This window comes from Erythrolamprus reginae, chromosome 8 (assembly GCF_031021105.1).
Source record: "Erythrolamprus reginae isolate rEryReg1 chromosome 8, rEryReg1.hap1, whole genome shotgun sequence".
NCBI classification, from domain to species: Eukaryota; Metazoa; Chordata; class Lepidosauria; order Squamata; family Dipsadidae; genus Erythrolamprus; species Erythrolamprus reginae.
Genome location: NC_091957.1, coordinates 22,027,389 through 22,048,245, shown reverse-complemented (window position 1 = coordinate 22,048,245; position 20,857 = coordinate 22,027,389). Strand labels below are relative to the sequence as shown.

Sequence of the window (20,857 nt, the reverse complement as noted above, 5' to 3'; positions counted from 1 at the left end):
CTATCCCTCAGAGCGGAGCATATCTCGGGAGTGGACAATGTGCAGGCGGACTGGCTCAGCAGGTCCACCCTACACCCGAGAGAGTGGCGCCTGGGGGGGAAGGCATTCCAGGCCGTGATAAGGAGATATGGAAAGCCACTAGTAGACCTGTTTGCCACGTTGGACAACACTCACCTGCAACGCTTTTTCTCCCGCTTCCCGTCACCGGGAGCCGAGAGGGTCAACGCCCTCAGGAGCCCATGGCCGGAGGGCCTATTGTACGCCTTTCCACCAGTATGTCTTATCCATCGGACAATTGCCAAACTGATAGCGGAGAGAGCCGAGATAATATTAATCGCTCCTTACTGGCCACGCCGTCCATGGTTTGCGGACCTGATGGACCTGTCAATATCACCACCGTGGCGGCTTCCGATCAGCCTTGTCTCCCTCAGCCAGGGGTCAGTCTCCCATCCAGACCCCCAGTGGTGGAAGCTTGCCGCGTGGCACTTGAGGGGAACAGGATAAAGGCAGCGTCACTCCCGGAAGACGTGATAGCTACAATTCAGGCAGCCTGGAGGCCTTCCACCACAAGGATATACCAGGCCACCTGGTCAGCCTTCTACCAATTTTGCATGGCTAGGGGAGTGGATCCACAATCAGCTTCAGTGGACCACGTTCTGTCTTTCTTACAAGCAGGCTTTGATAAAGGGCTTGCCCCTAGTACCCTTCGCAGGCAGGTGGCAGCCATCTCCACCATAGTCAAACTTAATGACTGGAGATCCATCTCCCATCATCCCTGGGTGAGAGATTTTCTCAAGGGAGCCTCCAATCTTCGGCCTCCAACAGTACACAGATTTCCATCGTGGGACCTTTCCTTTGTCCTGGACACTTTAACAGCTCCCCCTTTCGAGCCGCTCCATAATATCTCGCTTCGGCTATTGTCTTTCAAGACGTCCTTCTTAGTGGCCATCACATCGGCCAGAAGAGTATCCGAGCTTACGGCCCTTTCGGTCAGACCGGACTTATGTCGCTTTCACCCAAATAGGGTGGTTTTACGCCTTGACCCAACCTTCCTGACAAAGGTGAACACCTTGTTTCATAGGTCCAACGACATTGTTCTCCCTGACTTCTGCACACAGGGGAACCACCCGCTGGAACTACGCTGGCACAAGCTAGACGTGCGTAGAGCGGTGAAGATCTACATTCGCCGGACGGCCACATTCCGAAGGACGGAGGCTCTTTTCGTGTCCTTTGCAGCATCTACGATGGGAGCCAAAATATCTCCTACTACGTTTAGTCGCTGGGTGACGTCCTGTATAGCTACTGCTTATACTTCAAGATCAAGGACAGTACCGGAACATGTCATGGCACATTCCACTAGGAGTGCGGCAACTTCCGCGGCGTGGTCCCCGCAGGCTCCCTTGGAAGACATCTGCCGAGCTGCGACTTGGACCACCCCAAACACTTTCATTAGACACTACAAAGTGGACTCATTTGGGTCCTCTGAGGCGGCATTTGGCTGGAGAGTGCTGCAGAGGGTGTGTGAATCGCATGCGCCCCTGGTCCAGCCTTCTCCCGCCCTGTTATCTTAATCTTGGGTATATCCCATGTTGGACTCTCCGCAGCAGTGCATTGGAGAAGGACCGTTGAACTTACCTGAACGGTCTTCTCGATGCACTGCGAGGAGAGTCCAAACCCATCCCGGCCATTTGGCCCAGGGGCTCAGTCTAGTTATCTTGTTGAGTTAATAAAGTTGTGTTGATTGCACTACTCCTTCGTTTTTTTTGACTGAGCTATAGGGGGGTGGCTACAGGGCGGAGCTAATTATTATGCTAATCTAACTCAGTCCCTAACCAATCAGGCTGAAGTATCACCCATGTTGGACTCTCCTCGCAGTGCATCGAGAAGACCGTTCAGGTAAGTTCAACGGTCCTTCTATTCCACTATCCCTCCATTCATCTTTCTGACCGTCTGCTCCTCCCTCCATTCCATCCCCCTCCTCCCTCCCTTCATTCCATCCATCCATCCTTTTTCCTTCTTATCCATTCACCCACCCATTTACTGGCCTTGAGTGACCATCCCACCAAATACCTAGATGCTAGTTCCCTTGTAGCCGTCAATCAAAGGAGAGATAGAAACACGGTTTGTCCTTCCCTCCCTCCCTTCGAATACTCCCAGCTTAACCCCCCCCCCCCCCCCCAAAAAAAATTGTATCTCAAAAGCTTTTGGTAGAGAACATCCTGATCTTCCCAGCCCTCTGGAAGCTAAAAGGTTAGAGACCCCCTTGGCTCTTAGGCGGGAGACCATCGCAATGCAAAAGTCTAAGGAGGATTTTAAAAAAAACCCCAACAATTGCAAGATTCCCCCCCCCCCGCTCAAAAAAAAAAGAGTAAAGAAGGTCACCTTGTGGCAACTTTTCCCCCCCTCCATGCTTTTCCCATGCATTCATGCTTTCTTTCCTCCCTCTTTCCTCCCCGTTGTCGCCCTCCAGAGTCGTTTGCCCTGCAGTTTTCTTCTTTGACGCGCCCCCTCCCAAAACCCCCGTCGCTTCGGGAGGGGGAAGAGACACTATTCGAAGCCTTTCCCCTCCGCGCCCGTCTCTCTCCCCCCCTCCCCTCCCGCAGCCAATCAATGCCAGCCTCTCCGGCCCCGGCGAACACCCGATCAATAAGTTATTAGCACCATTCTGTCAGCTGTAATGCGGAGATTGATCGGGAGTGGGGCGACCGCCACGCTGCTTGGCACTTCCCCTGCCTGATAAAGATGACAGATTAAGGGGATTTTTTTTTAGAGGAATTAAGTCTGGCTGTCAAAGGCCCCGGCACGAGCTGGGGGGGGGGGCAGGGGAGGGCAGCCCCATGATTGAAGGGGGACGTTTCAGGGACACCGAAGGTGCCACCTCTGAGCATCGGTGGGCAATGGCGGCGTCTCTGGGCGGCGAGGGGTGAGAAAGTGGCGTGGCACCATGCGTTAGGATTGGCGTGTTGACTCACAGAGGGGATAAAGAGGGCTAGACAGGGAATAGGCGGGAGAGCTGGTACCCGGTGGGCACCCTACCAGTGGTGGGCAGTAGCTGGTGCGCTCAGCTGCTCCGGTAGGAAATTCCAGGATGCGCATGTTCCCTCGAGTCTTTGCAGAGGGGACGGCATAGAAATCCAATGAATAAAATAAATAAACTTTAGATAATACCACTTAGTCTTAGAAGATCTAGATGCATGAATCCCAGCGGCAGAATCCCACTGGCAGAATCCCAGTGGTTCTCTGGGTCCCGTTGGCCAGACAATGTGGTCCGGCGGGGCCTAGGGGAAGAGCCTTCTCTGTGGCGGCCCCGGCCATTTGGAATCAGCTCCCTCCAGAGATTCGCACTGCCCCCACCCTCCTCGCCTTTCGCAAGAGTCTTAAGACTCATTTATGTCGCCAGGCATGGGGCAATTGCATCAAGGCCCCCGCCCGCCTCCATTTACTAAATCTGATGAGTGGCTGTGAATGAATTGGCTGACTGATTTTAATATATTGGAATTTTAGTTTAATTTTTAATTAACTAGATTTAGTTTGAAATTTTAAATTAACTAGATTTGTTGTTGCAGAGAAGGGCGGCATACAAATCTAATAAATAATAATAATAATAATAATAATAATAATAATAATAATAATAATAATACAACAACAGCAGCAACAATAACAATAACAACAACAACAACAATAATAAAATGCTTCCTAGCTGGAAGTAAGAGACTCATCCAACCCGCAGGCTGGGAATTTATTTATTTATTTATTTATTTTATTGATTTGATTTGATTTCTAGGCTGCCCAATCCCAAAGGATTCAGGGCGCCTTACAACACTATAAAATTACAAGCAACAATAACAATAAAAAGAAGTCAAAGAAAAATGAACTAATTTCTAAAATCCTAGAAAAGCGAACTTAATTTCTAAAATTTAGACATTCTACCCCCCCCTCCCCACCTGAAAAGAAACTCTGTTCCAATTGCCATTTGCTTTATATTAATGCGGGGATTCTGGGAGTTGAAGTCCACAAGTCTTAAAGTTGCCAAGTTTGGGGATCCCTGCATTTCTTGAACAGGGTTAAAGAAAAAAAGAGAAGGCTTGTGTAAGCGAGATTCCGCCGATTTTCACTGATTTTTTGCTTCTGCACATGTGCGGAATCAAAAATATCGGCAAAAATCGCCAAAATCTCTCTCTGTCTCGCATCCTCACTTGAGAATTTGCTTGCTGGGCATGCACAGAAGTCAAATCTTGCACCGATGTGTGTCTGTGTGTGTGTCCCCGCAACGGCCTCGGAGGGCCCACCGGTAGCCCTGAAGTTGAGTGCACCCTACATTTTTAATTGGGGGCCAATGTGGTTCCTTTTGCAGATTTTATGACAGCTTGGAAAAGTGTAGTTCAGAGATGGGGAAGGATAGCCTTCTTTATGACTTGGGGACTTCAACTCCCAGAATTCCTGAGGCCCAGGGAATTGTGGGTGTTCCAGTCCGTGGGTCTTAAAAAAGGGTAATTTGACCACAAGTTGACCACCTTCCTCCCTTTCTTTGGTTAGTGGGGAAGAGATAAATCCTGCATTTTTTTAAAGGATTCTAAGCCTGAAGCATTTGTTAGACGGGTTTTATTGGTGGGAGGGGAAGGATGCTAATTTGTTTTCTTAAGATGAATCTAATTCTTAAATTCTTTCTTAAAAGATGAATTCTTAAATTTGTCTTTTTTTTTTAAGCCTCCTCTTTTTTCCTTAACCCTGTTTGAGAAATGCAGAGGCTCCCAAGCTTTAATTCTTGTGGACTTCAACTCCCAGAATTCCCGTGTTAATAAAAGGCAACTGGCAGTTGGAACAGAGTTATTTTCAGATGGGGAGGGGGAGTAGAATGCCTAAATTCCCAGCCCGCGGGCTGGATGAGTCTCTTAACTCCAGCTAGAAATCTAGATCTTCTGAATGGTATTATCCAAGGTTCACGACATTGTCTCCATACTTTGGACAGCAAAGCTAATTTGGCTTGTTGGATGCCAGGGTGAGCTTTTTCCTTGGGAAATAATAATAATAATAATAACAACAACAACAACAACAACAACAACAACAATAATTTATTAGGTTGTATGCCACCCCTTTCCAAGGACTTGGAGAAGAAAGTTCTTTGCTCAAATGAGATTAAAAACTACATCATCTTCCAACGGGGAAAACGCATTTGTACACATTTGCGCTCATGGTTTATTGGCTGTGAATATGTGGCGAGCAGATGCGAGGGTTGGCTCTTATTTTCCAAATCTTTGATCGCAAGTGCCAGATTTGACTACTGTGGGGGTCTTCTCTTGCCATTATTAGCTCGGCTTCTCTTTGCTCTTTGCTATTTTCTTATTAGTTATTATGTTTGTAGACTGCCCGACTCTTGGCAGCTCACAAGGAAAAAAATTAAAACAAAACAAAATTAAGAATCAAAAATCCAATACACAGCTTGGCGTATCGAGGCTTAGATTAAGCAGTCCTGGAGATAATGAAGATTTCTACCCTTGGTTTGCAGAATTAGACTTCTTTCAGACCATGGGTTTTTGGGTTTTGTTCTTTTGGAAAGCCCTAGTTGAAAATTTGCAGAAAAATCTGCTTTGGAAATTGTTTATTCAAACTCATTCATCCTAATTACCGAATCCAGACACCGGTTCATCACCTGTCAGCTTATTTTCCAATACAGTGGTAGCTCTACCTAAGAACGCCTCTACTTACGAACCTTTCTAGATAAGAACCAGGTGTTCAAGATTTTTTTGCACCTTCTCAAGAACCATTTTCCACTTACAAACCCGAGCCCCCGAAACTGTAACCGGAAAAGGCAGGGAGAAGCCTCCGCGGGGCCTCTCTAGGAATCACCTGGGAGGAAACAAGGCCGGAAAAGGCAGGGAGAAGCCTCCGTGGGGCCTCTCTACGAATCTCCTGGGAGGAAACAGGGCCGGAAAAGGCAGGGAGAAGCCTCCGTGGTGCCTCTCTAGGAATCTCCTGGGAGGAAACAGGGCCAGAAAAGGCAGGGTGAAACCTCTGTGGGGCCTCTCTAGGAATCTCCTGGGAGGAAACAGGGCCAGAAAAGGCAGGGAGAAACCTCCTTGGGGCCTCTCTAGGAATCTCCTAGGAAGAACCAGGGCCTCCACCCTCCCTGTGATTTCCCCAATCGCACATATTATTTGCTTTTACATTGATTCCTATGGGAAAAATTGCTTCTCCTTACAAAATCTTCTACTTAAGAACCTGGTCACGGAATGAATTAAATTTGTAAGTAGAAGAACCACTGTATTTATAGCCTGCTCCGGTTGAAATAGACCCTTGGATGTGAATTGAAAAACAAAATCTAGATATTAAAATTCCCATACCAGGATTAAAAAAAAGAAAATGGTAAAAAAATTAACTAGATTGTTTACCTGGTAAGCCAGTGGTGCTGAATGTGCTTCCTGTGCAAAAAGGGTGTGGGTTGGTGTGCTAGCACATGGCTACATCCATTTCCTACCCCATGCATGCACAACCGCACTGCTGCTGTGTATGTGCAGAGTAACCCTCATCCCCACGCAATGCACACAGGCCTCACTGAACCCTCAGATGGTGAAAAGACAGCCAAACCAGACGTTTGGAGGAACGGACTTCCGGCTTGCCTGTTGGGCCATTTTTAAGCCTCAACAGGGCAAAGTGGCCTTCCCCAAGATCAAAAATCAGCTGGCTAGCTGGAGCAGACATAGGGCAACACCTCGCTTGCCCTCCAATATGGCTCTGCATGCCACAGGTTCACCGTCAGCGCAATAGGCATCACTTTGTCAGAAACCAGAAATAAATTGCCAAATTATTTCTTTCATTTGACAAGTCTCTGATCTTTCAATGCCTCGGACTATACCACTCTTTATGCCCAGGTTCGTCTGGTGCACCAGTTGTGGCCTTATTTGGACAGGGAGTCTCTGCTCACAGTCACTCACACCCTCCTCACCTCGAGGTTCGACTACTGCAGCGCACTCTACATGGGGCTGCCTCTGAAGGGTGTTCGGAAACTTCAGATCGTGCAGAATGCGGCCGCGAGAGCAATCATGGGCCTTCCCAGATATGCCCATGTCTCGTCAACACTCCGCGGCCTGCACTGGTTCCCGATTAGTTTCTGGACACAATTCAAAGTGTTGGTGATGACCTATAAAGCCCTACATGGCATCGGACCAGAATACCTCCAGGACCGCCTTCTCCCACACGAATCCCAGTGACCGATTAGGTCGCACAGAGTTGGCCTTCTCCAGGTCTCGTCGCCTAAACAATGTCGTCTGGCTGGGCCTAGAGGAAGAGTCTTCTCTGTGGCGGTTCCGGCCCTCTGGAATCAACTCCCCCCAGAGATTCGAACTGCCCCCACCCTCCTTGCCTTCCGCAAGACTGTGAAGACAGGCATGGGGCAAGTAGTGTACAGTGATCCCTCGAGTATCGCGAGGGTTACGTTCCAAGACCCCTCGCGATACTCGATTTTTCGCGATATAGTGGTAGGGAAGTAAAAACACCATCTGCGTATGCGCCCCTTTTTTCCATGGCCACGCATGCGCAGATGGTGGAGTTTGCGTGGGCGGTGGGGAAGACCCAGGGAAGGTTTCTTCGGCCGCCCAGCAGCTGATCTGCTCGGCAGCGCCGCAGCAGCGAGGAGCCGAAGATCGGGGTTTCCCCTTTGCGTGGGCGGCGGGGAAGACCCAGGGAAGGTTTCTGCGGCCGCCCAGCAGCTGATCTGCTCGGCAGCGCCGCAGCAGCGAGGAGCCGAAGATCGGGGTTTCCCCGCCGCCCACGCAAAGGGGAAACCCCGATCTTCGGCTCCTCGCTGCTGCGGCGCTGCCGAGCAGATCAGCTGCTGGGCGGCCCGAAGAAACCTTCCCTGGGTCTTCCCCGCCGCCCACGCAAAGGGGAAACCCCGATCTTCGGCTCCTCGCTGCTGCCTGCCCGCCGCTCGCAGCCGCCCGCCCCGCCTGCCGCCCGCCACTCGAGAGCAAGAGGGGGAGAGATAGAGAAAGAGAGAGAAGGAAAGAAAGAGATGAGAGAGGGAGGAAGAGAGTGTGAGAGAGGAAGAAGCAAGATAGAGAAAGAGAGAGAGAAAGAAAGATGAGAAAGGAAGAGAGTGACGTCATCGGGTGGGGAAAATCACGATATAGCGTTTCGCGAAGATCGAGATCGCGAAAATCGAGGGATCACTGTATCCCCTTTTCTTACCATTATGTGTGGTTCTAACTATATTGTATTGATTGTTTTTTAATGATAGTGGGTTTTTAGTCATAGTTATTAATTATTAAATTTGTATTGTATTGTTCTTTTGCTGTTGTGAGCCGCCCCGAGTCTTTGGAGAGGGGCAGCATACAAGTCTAATAAATTATCATCATCATCATCATCATCATCATCATCATCATTATTATTATTATTATCTTTGGCAGCCAGGACAGGCTCTTTTTCCCTCTTGTTTTGAGCACCTTTGTATTTGGAAGAAAAGCACACACCACCACCCCTAAAAAAACCCACCCTTTAGAATAGAATAGAATAGAATAGAATTTTATTGGCCAAGTGTGATTGGACACACAAGGAATTTGTTGGGTTTGTGCAACAAACCTCAATGGTGGATTTCTGTTTGAAAACCCCCATCGCGAATTCACCTACGCCGAATTAAAATAAATAAACACCCAAAATTCCATAATCTTCTAACTCCGCGTGCTGATTAAACGAGGTAGATGGGAGGAGGGGGAGGGGGATGACGGAAAACAAAAATTTGAAACAACCCAATTTGCATATTAAAAAAAAATCCTCTTCCATCGTGGCATCTTGAGGTTGCTGTCGGCGAGGCGAGGAAATATTTCCAGCATCTTAACACGGCTCTTTAAAAAAAATATACCCCCCCAAAAATCCCCAAGCTCATTATCCGGTGGGTGGGTGGGTTTCCTTGCATTATGGCAACCTTGATGACTAGAACCTTGGTTTCTCTTCAACAGAAAACCCCCCTCCCCCTTCCTCCAAGGTGGCGGAAATCAGAGTACCCTGGTTTATTTGGTTGGCTGGTTGGTTAATTAGTTAGTTATTTTTATTTTATTTATTTATTTATTTATTTATTATTTGGATTTGTATGCCGCCCCTCTCTGTCTGTCTGTCTATCTGTCCATCCGTCCGTCCATCTCTATTTACCTCTATCTATATCTATCTATCTATCTATCTATCTATCTATCTATCTATCTATCTATCTATCTATCTATCTATCTATCATCTATCTATCTATCTATCTATCCATCCATCCATCTCTACCTTTATCTTATCTGTTTGTCCGTCCATCCATCCACCCATCTACATCTGTCTGTCCGTCCATCCATCTATATCTATCTGTCTGTGTCTATCCATCCATCCATCCATCCATCCAATCTATTTCTGTCTGTCTGTCTGTCTATCTATCTAGCTATCGTCTGCCTGCCTGCCTGCCTGCCTGCCTACCTACCTATCATCTATCTATCTGTTTGATTTATATGCCTCTGAATTCCCTAAGGACCCTGAACGGCTCACAACAATAAGAGCAATATCTAAAAAAAAACCCGTTTAAAAAATATGGCCTGATCTAGATAATTTGCGCGTCTGTTTGCACATCCATTGCTTGTTTTGCACAAGCTTTTGCGGGTGGCTTGATTGGGGGGGGGGGGGGAGATTCTCTGAATCGAGAAGGGGCTTCGACGCGTTTTCGCCTGCTTTTATTCGACGTGCTTTCCATTCCCAGCCCAGAATTATTATTATGGAAGAATATTGATTTTTTCCCTCTCTCTCTCTTTTTAATGTACATGGGAAAAAAGAAGGGCCAGGTGGGGTGGGGGGAGTGAGTGAGGGGTTTGTGTCGTTGTGCATTATATCTTTTTTGCACTGGCTGGCGGGAGAAAAGGGGCTTTGAGACCCCTTCCCCCCAAAATGGGGGGCATTGAACACATACAAACAGACGATGCAGGAAAATCTGGGACTGTATATTATTGTGTGTGCACGTGGGGGGAGTTCATTCCCCTTTTTCTGTGTCTCCCTCCCCCCCCCCCATTCTCCCTATTCCCCCTGGGCTCCCTCCACCCGCTGTTTTACATCAGGGCACACAGGAAGCCCCCCGGGGGGGGAGAAAACGCACGAGAGCCCATCAAATGATGCAGTTAAGTAAGGGAATAAAAGGAGATTTTGCAAATTTATGGCTGGGAGCCCTCGGCATCGATCAGCCGGTATGCGGTGTGTGTGTGTGTGTGTGTGTAGGGGGGGGGGGTTGGAGAAACTGAGGCAAAGGCTCCCAGCAACCAGCCTCCCCTGTTTTTTTTCCTTCCTCAGCTGGATTGGGGTCTGTATTTGTCAGGGGGTGGTGGGGCAGTGTATGGAGGGTGTATGTTTGCCAGGCTGTGGGGGCGGGCAGTGTGTATAATTGTGCGTTTTCAGCTGAACTTCTTCTCTTCCTTCTTCTCCCCTTCTCCTCTTTTCCCTCCCTCCTTTCATTCCCTTCCCTTCCCTTCACCTCCTTCCCTTCCTTCCTCCTTTTACCTTCCTTCCATCCCCTTCTCCTTTCCCTATAACTTTCCCTTCTTTTCTTCCTTCCTCCCTCCCTGACTGCCTCTCACTTTTTCATTCCTCCCTCCTTTCCTTCTTTCCCTCCTTCCTTCCTTCCTTTCTTCCTTCTTTTTACTTTCCTTCCATCCCCTTCTCATTTCCCTTCTTTCCTTTCTCCTCCCTCCCTCCTTCCCTCCCTGACTGCCTTTCACCTTTTCATTCATCCCTCCCTCCTTCCTTCCTTTCCTGCCACTCACCACTTCCTTCCTTCCTCCCTGCCTTCTTCTTCCTTCCCTCCCTCTTTCCTTCCTTCCTTCTTCCTTTTATTTCTTCCATCCCCTTCTCCTCCTTTCCCTCTCTTTCCCGTCTTTCCTTCCTCCTCCCTCCTTCCCTCCCTACTGCCTTTCACCATTTCCTTCCTTCTTCCCTGTCTGCTTGTCTCATTTCCTCCCCCCTTCCTTTCTTTTCCCCTGTCTCCATGCCTCTCACCCCTCCCTCCCTTCTTTCCTTCTTTCCTGCCTGCCTGCTCCTCACCTTTCCCTCTCTCCCTCTCTTCCTTCCTCATTTCTTTTTTTGTCCTTTCCTTCCCCATCCTTCCCTTTCCCTCCTCTTTCCTTTCTCCCCCTCTCCTCTTCCTTTTTCTCTTCTATTCTAGATGAAGTTTTAGGCAAAAGAAAAATCTGTGTGCCCGGAAGCAACGGAGACTGTCTTTTGGAGAGCAAAAAATCTCGAAGCGAATCCCCAAAAGGTGAGGAAAGGAAATTTCTGCCAGGGTGGGAAAGTTGTGTCTGCTTCTTAAGGGTGGGTGGGAAGGAAGGAAGGAAGGATGGAAGGATAGATAATTTGGGAGGGAAGGAAGGAAGAAAAAGAAGAAAGAAAAAAAGAAAGGATAGATAATATGGAGGGGAAGAAGGGATGGAGGGAGGGAAGGAAGAAAGGAAGGAAAGAAGGAAGGAAGGAAAGAATAGATAATTTGGGAAGGAGGAAGGGAGGGAACTCTTCTTCCTCCTCCTCCCCCTCCTTCTCTTCCTCTTCTTCCTCCTCCTTCTCCTTTCCGTACACACACACAGAGACACACTCTCCCACGCTCCAGGCTCCTGCTGCATCGTCTAAAAAATTAATCAAGGTGATAACGGTTTAATCTATCTCGCGGAGTTGCTGAGCTTTAATCAGGCTTTCGGTGAAAGCCAGCCATCTATCGCTTTGGGATCAATGCCACGCGGCCCTTCCACCCCACCCCCCCATGCATGCAGACCGAAATCATCCTGGCTGCCCCCTCCCCTTCCTCAACCCTCCCCCCCCACACTTTGGAGTTGTGATCAATCACCTGGCCCGTTTCCCCCACCCCTTTGCCCCCACCAGCTTAATTATTTTATTTTTATCGACCGGTTGATTAAATGTTTACGCCTCCTGACTCTTGGGGGAAACCAGGTTGCGCAAATAAAACGCACATAGCTATAAATTAATACAAGGGTAAAAAGAAACCAACAGAGGGACACATAACCTGGATAGCTCAGGCTGCCTTTACCCTTCTATATTCTATTCTATTCTGTATTCTCTTCTCTTCTATTCTATATTCTATTCTATTCTCCTCTCCTCTATTCTTTTCAATTCTATATTCTCTTCTCTTCTATATTCTCTTCTCTTTTATTCTCTCTTCTCTTCTATATTCTATTCTATACTACTATATTCTATATTGTATTCTATTATATATTCTATTCAAATATCTATTCTACTCTACTCTATTCTATTCTATTCTCTATTCTATTCTATCTTCTATTCTATTCTACTCTACTCTATTCTATTCTCTATTCTATCTATTCTATTCTATCTTCTATTCTACTCTACTCTATTCTATTCTATATTCTCGGAGAGTCCTCAGAGAGGGGCGGCAAACAAATCTAATAAATAATAATAATAATTATTCTATTCTATTCTATTTTCTAGTCAGTTCCATGCTGAACATAACTTCTGAAATAACCCATTTTCTGGATTTACGGAGTCTCTAAACTCTTAACCACAAATTAACCAGGATTATCCAAGCTTAGCGCATTGTCCAAATGCAGCCATTTGACTTCTTGCTCTGTCAGTTGATCTTCTCTTATTCAGCCATTGGTTTAGCTGCTGTGACGTCACAGGATAATTGACCAAGGCTCTGCCCACCACCGAAGAAATATCTAATGTTTTTATCATTGTTACTTAACAATTGGAAGGGAAACAGAGAAGTGAGATTAGCAAATGGGGTGAAATTCTCAAAAATGGAGGGTGGAGGCCCTGTTTCCTCCCAGGAGATTCCTAGAGAGGCCCCACGGAGGCTTCTCCCCGCCTTTTCCGGCCCTGTTTCCTCCCAGGAGATTCCTAGAGAGGCCCCACGGAGGCTTCTCCCTGCCTTTTCCGGCCCTGTTTCCTCCCAGGAGATTCCTAGAGAAGCCCCACAGAGGCTTCTCCCCACCTTTTCTGGCCCTGTTTCCTCCCAGGAGATTCCTAGAGAGGCCCCACAGAGGCTTCTCCCCACCTTTTCTGGCCCTGTTTCCTCCCAGGAGATTCCTAGAGAGGCCCCACGGAGGCTTCTCCCCACCTTTTCTGGCCCTGTTTCCTCCCAGGAGATTCCTAGAGAGGCCCCACAGAGGCTTCTCCCCACCTTTTCTGGCCCTGTTTCCTCCCAGGAGATTCCTAGAGAGGCCCCACAGAGGCTTCTCCCCACCTTTTCTGGCCCTGTTTCCTCCCAGGAGATTCCTAGAGAGGCCCCACGGAGGCTTTTCCCTGCCTTTTCCAGTTACAGCTTTGGAGGCTCAGATTTGTAAGTGGAAAATGGTTCTTGAGAAGAGGCAAAAAAATCTTGAACACCCGGTTCTTATCTAGAAAAGTTCATAAGTAGAGGCATTCTTAGGTAGAGGTACTACTGTACTGTGATACACTGCCCCTGAATGGTGAAGCTCCACATCCCATCACCCTCAGTAACTATGGCTCGACAGAACCTTATCTTGCCTTCCATAAATAGTGGCCCATAAATTTAAAAACATATATTTTAACCCCCTTCCCATCTGCAGCAACATCCTTATTGCACTCAATGTCTTTTTGGGGGGTTGTTTTTAAAAATTGAACATTTTTGCTGGGAGTAGGTGAACTCCACTGGATTCCGCGCATGAATCAATGGTGAGAAAATCAATTCTGTCTGTTGTGCGCATTCGGATCAATTTGAATCTTCCCAATCCTGACTGAATTGATTTTTTTTCGGGGTGGAGAGGGGAGAGGTGTCTCTAAAAAAGCAGGCGCGTAGTTTAAAATCGCCAGAAGCATTTGACACAATCCAAACAGTTTTGAATCGATTTGGCCGGTTTTTTTCCGGTCATGATCCATGTTCGAAATCCATTCTCGGTCTGATGCTGTGGACCACCAACATATCCCTTGGGCTAACCCATTTCACTCTTCCTTCCTCTCTCTCTCCTTCCCTCTTCCTTCTTCTTTCTCTTCCTTCCTCTCTCTTTCTTTTTCCTTTGTCTCTCCCTCTTCCTTTTTCTTTGTTTTCTCTCCCTCTTCCTTCCCTCTTCCCCCTCTCTCTCCTTCCCTCCTTCCCTCTTTCTTCCCCTCTCTATTTTCCTTCCTCTGTCTCCCTCTTCCTCTCTCCTTCCTCTCTTCTTTCTCTCTTCCTCTCTCTCTCCTTCCCTCTTTGTCTCTCTCTCCTTCCCTCTCCCTTCCTCTCTATCTTCCTTTCTCTCTCTTCCTTCTTTCTTCCTCTCTTTCTTTTTCCTTCCTCTGTCTCTCCCACTTCCTTTCTCTTTCTTTCTTTTTTCTCCCTCTTCCTTCCCTCTTCCCCCTCTTTCCTTCCCTCCTTCCCTCTTTCTTCCTCTCTCTCTTTTCCTTCTTCTGTCTCCCTCTTCCTTCCTCTCTCTCTCTTCTCCTTTCTCTCTCTCTCTTCTTCTCTCTTCCTTTCACTCTCTCTCTTTCTCTCTTCCTTCTTTCTTCCTCTCTTTCATTTCCCTTCTTCTGTCGCTCCCTCTTCCTTCCACTTTCTTTCCTTTCTCTCCCTCTTTCTTCCCCCTCTCTCCTTCCCTCTATCTACCTCTCTCTCTCTTCCTTCCTCTCTTTCTCTCTCTTCCTTCCTCTCTTTCTCTCCCCCCCCTCTCTCTGTCTCTCCCTCTTCCTTCCTCTCTTTCCCATTTCCCGCAACCTCTCGCTTATTACCGGGGTGGGGACGGAGCAAAATGATTCTGCTACTCTTGAAACGGAGGAATTGCCGTTCCTCCCCTGCACACTCGCACAAACACACACACACAGCCGTTTGCACAGATGGATCGCCAGGACGGGGGTTGACAGACAGTTGGTGCAACGCGGGCGTTCTCTCTTGGGAAGTTCGGGGTCGTTTGGCCGCCAAATGTGGGTGGGCTTGTCAGTCAATGGCAGGAGGGGGGAGGCAATTGGCAGCGGGAAGGCTGGGGAGGGGTGAGTTCGAAAGTCTAGACAAGGTTGCTTCCTTCCCTGGGGTGAGGGGGGGGGCTCTTGGTTTTATTAACCCCTCCCCCAATTGAACCGGTCTCCATGCCGGAAAGCAGGTGGGTTTGCTGCCTGGAAAAGGGGAATTTCCATTTATTTTATTTTACAGTGGTACCTCTACCTACAAACGCCTCTACTTAGGAACTTTTCTAGATAAGAACCGGGAACAGGGCAGGAAAAGGCGGGGAGGAAGCCTCCATGGGGTCTCTCTAGGTATCTCCTGGGAGGAAACAGGGCCGGAAAAGATGGGGAGAACCCACTGTGGGGCCTCTCTAGTAATCTCCTGGGAGGAAACAGGTCCCTCATGTTGTGGTGACCCCCAACCATAAGTTGAACCCAGTTCTCCCAACAGAGCTTGAAGCTGATTGGCAGGAAGGTCTGAGGGACACCTCCACTGTAAACGCATGATTGGTCGGATTGTAAAAATGAAGATTCCAAAGCGCCAGAATAGAACTTTTAGTGCCTAACACCAGGGGAAATTTGTCTTTGCCCATGGTCTCAGGCGACCCATGTGAAACGATCATTTGAACGCCCCAAAGGGGTCCCGACCCCAGGTTGTGCTAGGCTCAGTCAATAAGGGATTTGACCTTCTGTAAAATGAGGACCAGCTGGATGCCAAAATTGTTTCCTGGGCACGTTCAACTTTGCCCCCGCATTCAGAACGATGAGGACTAGAAACTTCACTCGGCAAAGGGAACTCTGACGTGCAAAATTGTGCCCGGTTTGCTTGCCGAGTCTCACTCTTCCTTTTCTTCTTCTTCTTTTGCCTTTCCACACCCCACAGAAAATCCCCACGCTCCCCTGTTGGAGGGGGCCCCAGTGAGCCAAATGACTCCAGAGGAAGATTACCGGCGGCTGATGTCCGTGCTCAACGAACACGGCACTTTTGAAGAGCAGCAGCAACAGCAACGTCTCTACCAGTTGGCCGGCGGGTTATCCGTCCCTAGTCACAGCGGTGAGGATGGGGAATTCTGGGAGTTGGAGTCCAGATATCATGAGGGGCACAAAAAGAGAGCCACAAAAAGGGTTTTGGGGGGGCTGGAGGCTAAAACCTACAAAAGACTTAGATGAGGGAGTAGAACAGGGAACTAATCAAATTTGCAGACCACACCAAGCTGGCGGGAGTGGCCAACACCCCAGAGCAGGGGTAGGCCAAATTGGCTCTTCTATGACATGTGGACTTCAACTCCCAGAATTCCTGAGTTAGCATGATTGGCTGAAGAATTCTGGGAGCTGAAGTCCACAAGTCATGGAAGAGCCAACTTGGCCTACCCCTGCCCCAGAGGATAGGCTCGGGATACAGAGGGATCTAGATGGACTAGTGCAGTGATGGCAAATCTATGGCACGGGTGCCACAGGTGGCACGCAGAACCATATCTGCTGGTGCGCGAGCTGTTTGCCCTAGCTCAGCTCCAGCGTGCATATGTATGCTGGCCAGCTGATTTTTGGCTTGCACAGAGGTTCCAGGAGTGCGTTTTTCGGCTTCCAGAGAGCCTCCAGGAGGATGGAATACGGCATTTTTACCCTCTCCTGGCTCCAGGGAAGCCTTTGGAGGCTGGGGAGGGCAAAATACAAGCCTACTGGGCCCACCAGAAGTTTGGAAACAAGCTGTTTCCAGCCTCGAGGGGTCCTCCGGGGGGGGGGGGGAGAGAAGCTGTTTTCACTCTCCCTAGGCACTGAATTATGGGGATGGGCACTTGCCCAGGTGCGATAGGAAACGGGGCCGGAAAGGGCGGGGAGAAGCCTCCATGGGGCCTCTCTAGGAATCTCCTGGAAGGAAACAGGGCCGGAAAAGGTGGGGAGAAGCCTCCGTGGGGCCTCTCTGGAAATCTCCTGGGAGGAAGCAGGGCCTGCACCCCCCCTGTGGTTTCCCCAATTGCACGCTATATTTGTTTTTACATTGATTCCTATGGGAAAATGGCTTCTTCTTACACACCTTTCTACTTAAGAAAGGTCACAGAACAAATTAAATTTGTAAGTATATTGGCAGAATTAAAACTCCTCATTGGCAATAGGAAGAGCAATGGGCCAGTAAAAAATCACAGTGCTAGCTCCATTCAATCGCCCAGACTCCCACCCTGCAAGGATTATGGAGGCTGTTAAAAGATAATGGTGATGATTTTGGGATTTGATTGTAAACACAGGATGGCCCTTTCTGATTAGTGTAAAGTTTTCTTTTTGGCCCTTATCGCCTGGAAGACGTTTTAATTCACCCTTGGTGCCTGCTGGGCGAACGAGGCTCAATTACAAATGGTATTTTTGCCAGGGAAAAGCTCTTGATATGCAGGCACCACCGGTGGCATCGTCTCGTCTTTAATTATTTAGGATTTTGGGGCTTTATTTATTTATTTCCGGCTTAAATTGCGGCGCCTGCTTCCTTTTTCCTCTCCAGCTTCTCCTCCCCCACCCTCATTCCTCATCCCCCTCCTTGGAAGTAGATTTATTTGCAGCTATAAGGGCTTCCCATCCACCACCCCTCCTTTATATGCTATTAACAGCGAAGGGTTGCTGGCTCCCACTGCTATGGGTGCGCCCCGCATGCTGCTGGGTGTCTCCGGCCCGCACGGCCCAAGCGAGGTTTTGCTTCTGTGCATGCGCAGGGAGTGAAATCTAGCGAGGGGACATGTGCACTCACGAGATTTTGGTGGGGTCATGTTGCTTCCACACAAGTGTGGGAGGGAAAAAAAATCACCGAAATCTTGCACGGCCACAGGTCCCCTTGCATGATTTTGCTTCTGCGCATGCTCAGGGAGCAAAATCTAGTGAGGGAATGCGCACACTCACGAGATTTTGGTGAGTTTCCACACATGTGCGATGCAAAAAAACCACTGAAAATTGCTGCGCGCTCTCTTGCGAGATTTTGCTCTTGCGCATGCACAGGGAGCAACATCTAGCGAGGGGGGCGCGTTCACTGACAATATTTTGGCGGCAACGAAATCTTGCACGGCCGCGCATCCAGAGAGGGAGCGCCTTCTGCTGCACAAATCCCAGCGGCCGATTAGGTCCCACAGAGTTGGCCTTCTCCAGGTCCCATCGACCAGACAATGTCATCTGGCAGGACCTAGGGGAAGAGCCTTCTCTGTGGCGGCCCCGGCCCTCTGGAATCAGCTCCCTCCAGAGATTCGCACTTGCCCCCCCACTTTCCGCAAAACACTTAAGACCCATCTATGTCGCCAGGCTTGGGGCAGCTAGATCATTGCCCCCTTCTTCTCTGACCGTTAAATGTTATGTATGGATGTGATTGAGTAGACTGACTGTTTTTTATATAATGGGATTTTGTATACATATTGTTTGTAATGCATGTTGTGAGCCGCTCCGGGTCCTCAGAGATGGGCAGCATACAAGTCTAATTAATTAATAATAATAATAATAATAATAATAATAATAATAATCCTCTCATGAGATTTTGCTTCCTGAGCATGTGCAGAAGCCCAATCTCACTTCGACGTATGTGCGTGCCCACAAGTCACCCAGAGCTGCGTGCACATCACCACTTTCCTACCGGAACACCTGTCCCTCCCCCATCCAGGTAGAAATCCAATACAGTGATCCCCCGGGTATCACGATCCCGATCATTGCGAACGGGCTAAATCGCGATTTTTCAACCCGGAAGTCAAAACACCATCTGCGCATGCGCGCCCTTTTTTTTCTATGGGCACGCATGCGTAGATGGCGCCGGGCAGATCAGCTGCTGGGCGGCTTCCTGGGTCTTCCCCCTCTTGCTGGCGGGAGGACGAGCGGCGGGCATCAGCGAGGAGTTTCCCCACCGCCCACGCAAACTCCTCGCTGCCGCTCGCCCGCCCATGCCGTTCGCTCGCGCCGCGAGGCGAACGGCTTGTCCGCCGCCTGCCTGCCCCGCGCGCGGCTCGCCCGCCCTTCGCCCCGCCCACGCCGTTCGCTCGCGCCGCTTCCCAGCTGAGTCCTGAAGCGAATTGGCTTCAGGACTCAGCTGGGAAGCAGCGCGAGCGAGCGGCGTGGGCGGGGCGAAGGGCGGGCGAGCGGCAGCGAGGAGTTTGCGTGGGCGGTGGGGAAACCCCAGCGCCGCTTCCCAGCTGAGTCCCTTTCCCAGGAACCCCAATCTTCGGCTCCTCGCTAGCGCTGCGGAAGTAAAAACACCATCTGCACATGCGCAGATGGTGTTTTTACTTCCGCAGCGCTACTTTGCGAAAACCCGATCATTGCTAGGGGTCCTGGAACGGAACCCTCGCAATGATCGGGGGATCACTGTACTGTTTATTAAGCTTGCATCAAAATAAAAGCAGGGAAACCTTCTATAGATGTTTAATAGGCAGAGCTTTAGATTGGGTAGCTCACATCCCAAACGCCAGCTTCTCATTCCTTCCGGAGGCCCAAACGGCGTGAAATTTGGCAGCGGGAGCCTTGAAATCTGTAAAAAAAAAAGGAACTTTGGACATGCTCAGAGGCACTCTTGACGCATGTGCTTAAAAAGAACGAGCTGAATTCGCCAGCCGGCCTGATTATTGGTTTTAATTTGATTCCATGAGGGACGTTGCGATCGACTCACACCAGATTTATTTCCTCTCGGCACAGACATCCTCCGGGCACGTCAAGAGGTCGCCTCGCGGAACCCCGGCAGTCTAGAGCCTCACCTTCCCTCGTCCAGCAACTCGTCCAGCCAGCGCCGAAAACAGGGGCTTCCTCAGCACCGAGATACACACTTCAGCGAGAGGTAGTTCAACATCCTCGTGACTTGTTTTAGTGACCTTTCAGAGTTACGGCGACGCCTGGGGGAAAATGATTTGCGCTCGGTCCTCGCAGTTACTATCCCGATTGCTGTTCGTAACCTGCCGGTTTTGGCAAATCCGCAGGGAAGCTGGCATGGGGGGGGGGGGAGGGAAGGCCAATCGTCATCTTGTGACATCTCACTTAACAACCACATTTTTTAAAAAAAAGTTGGTTAAAATCAGTTGCGGTTAAAAGATGATTGCATTGCTGAAACTATACGTTTTTTCCGGCTTACGACCGCCTCTACGGCTCTCTTGCAAACACTCTGGGAAGCCGTGTGGCAAAGTCTGAGGGCTCGAACAAAAAGCCCGTCGACGGTGACGGCAGGGGAGATTTATGGCGTCTCCCTTTCTCCAGGAGGTGGGCGGTAATGCACATTGGGAGGGGGGGTTGGCGTGGGGAGCGGGAAGCCCGCTCGGCTTGGCGTGGTGCTAAAATTCCATTTCGGCTTCCTGTCGGACTCCGCGGGGGATTCGATCAGCACAGGGAGGCTTATTGTGGCAGGAAGAATAATTAGCTGTTGAAAAATTCAGCCGTTGGCTGCAGGCGGCCGAGATCCGTCGTCGCAGCCTTTGCAGATTGATGGGGATGGGGATCCGAGCTGAGAAAAGGGTTCAAACTCGGTTCGGGGAAACAGGCAGAAATAGCCCCGGTTCGGCGGTGAAGATAGGAAATTCTTCGAGTCTTCAGAAAAGGGCGGCATACAAATCTAATTAATAATAATAATAACAACAACAACAACAATAATAATATTCAGCACAGAGAAGAGCCGCAAAGAAGATTTAAGGGACTGGAGTCTAAAACATATAAGGAATGGGTTCAGGAATTGCGTTTGTCTGTGTCTGAGATAAGAAGGACCAGGGGGGCATATGATAGCAGAGTTCCAATCTCTCAGGGGTTGCCTCAAAGAAAAGGGAGTCAAGCTATTCTCCAAAGCACCTGAGGATAGAAACAAGAAGCAATGGGTAGAAACTAAACAAGGAGAGAAGCAACTTAGAACTAAGGAGAAATTTCCTGATGGCTAGAAAAATAAACAAGTGGAACAACTTGCCTTCAGCAGGTTTTTTTTTAAAGTTTTTTAAATTTATAAAACAGATAAAAG

At 49.0% G+C, this 20,857-nt stretch overlaps 1 protein-coding gene across 1 annotated transcript in view; it reads left to right on the top strand.

Moving 5' to 3' along the window:
• SAMD11 (sterile alpha motif domain containing 11) overlaps window positions 1–20,857 on the top strand; it is a 130,210-nt gene that overhangs the window by 81,061 nt on the left and 28,292 nt on the right. The window contains 3 exon segments of the mRNA XM_070759247.1: window positions 11,171–11,263; window positions 15,794–15,964; window positions 19,561–19,699. Coding sequence (XP_070615348.1) covers window positions 11,171–11,263; window positions 15,794–15,964; window positions 19,561–19,699 — 403 coding nt within the window.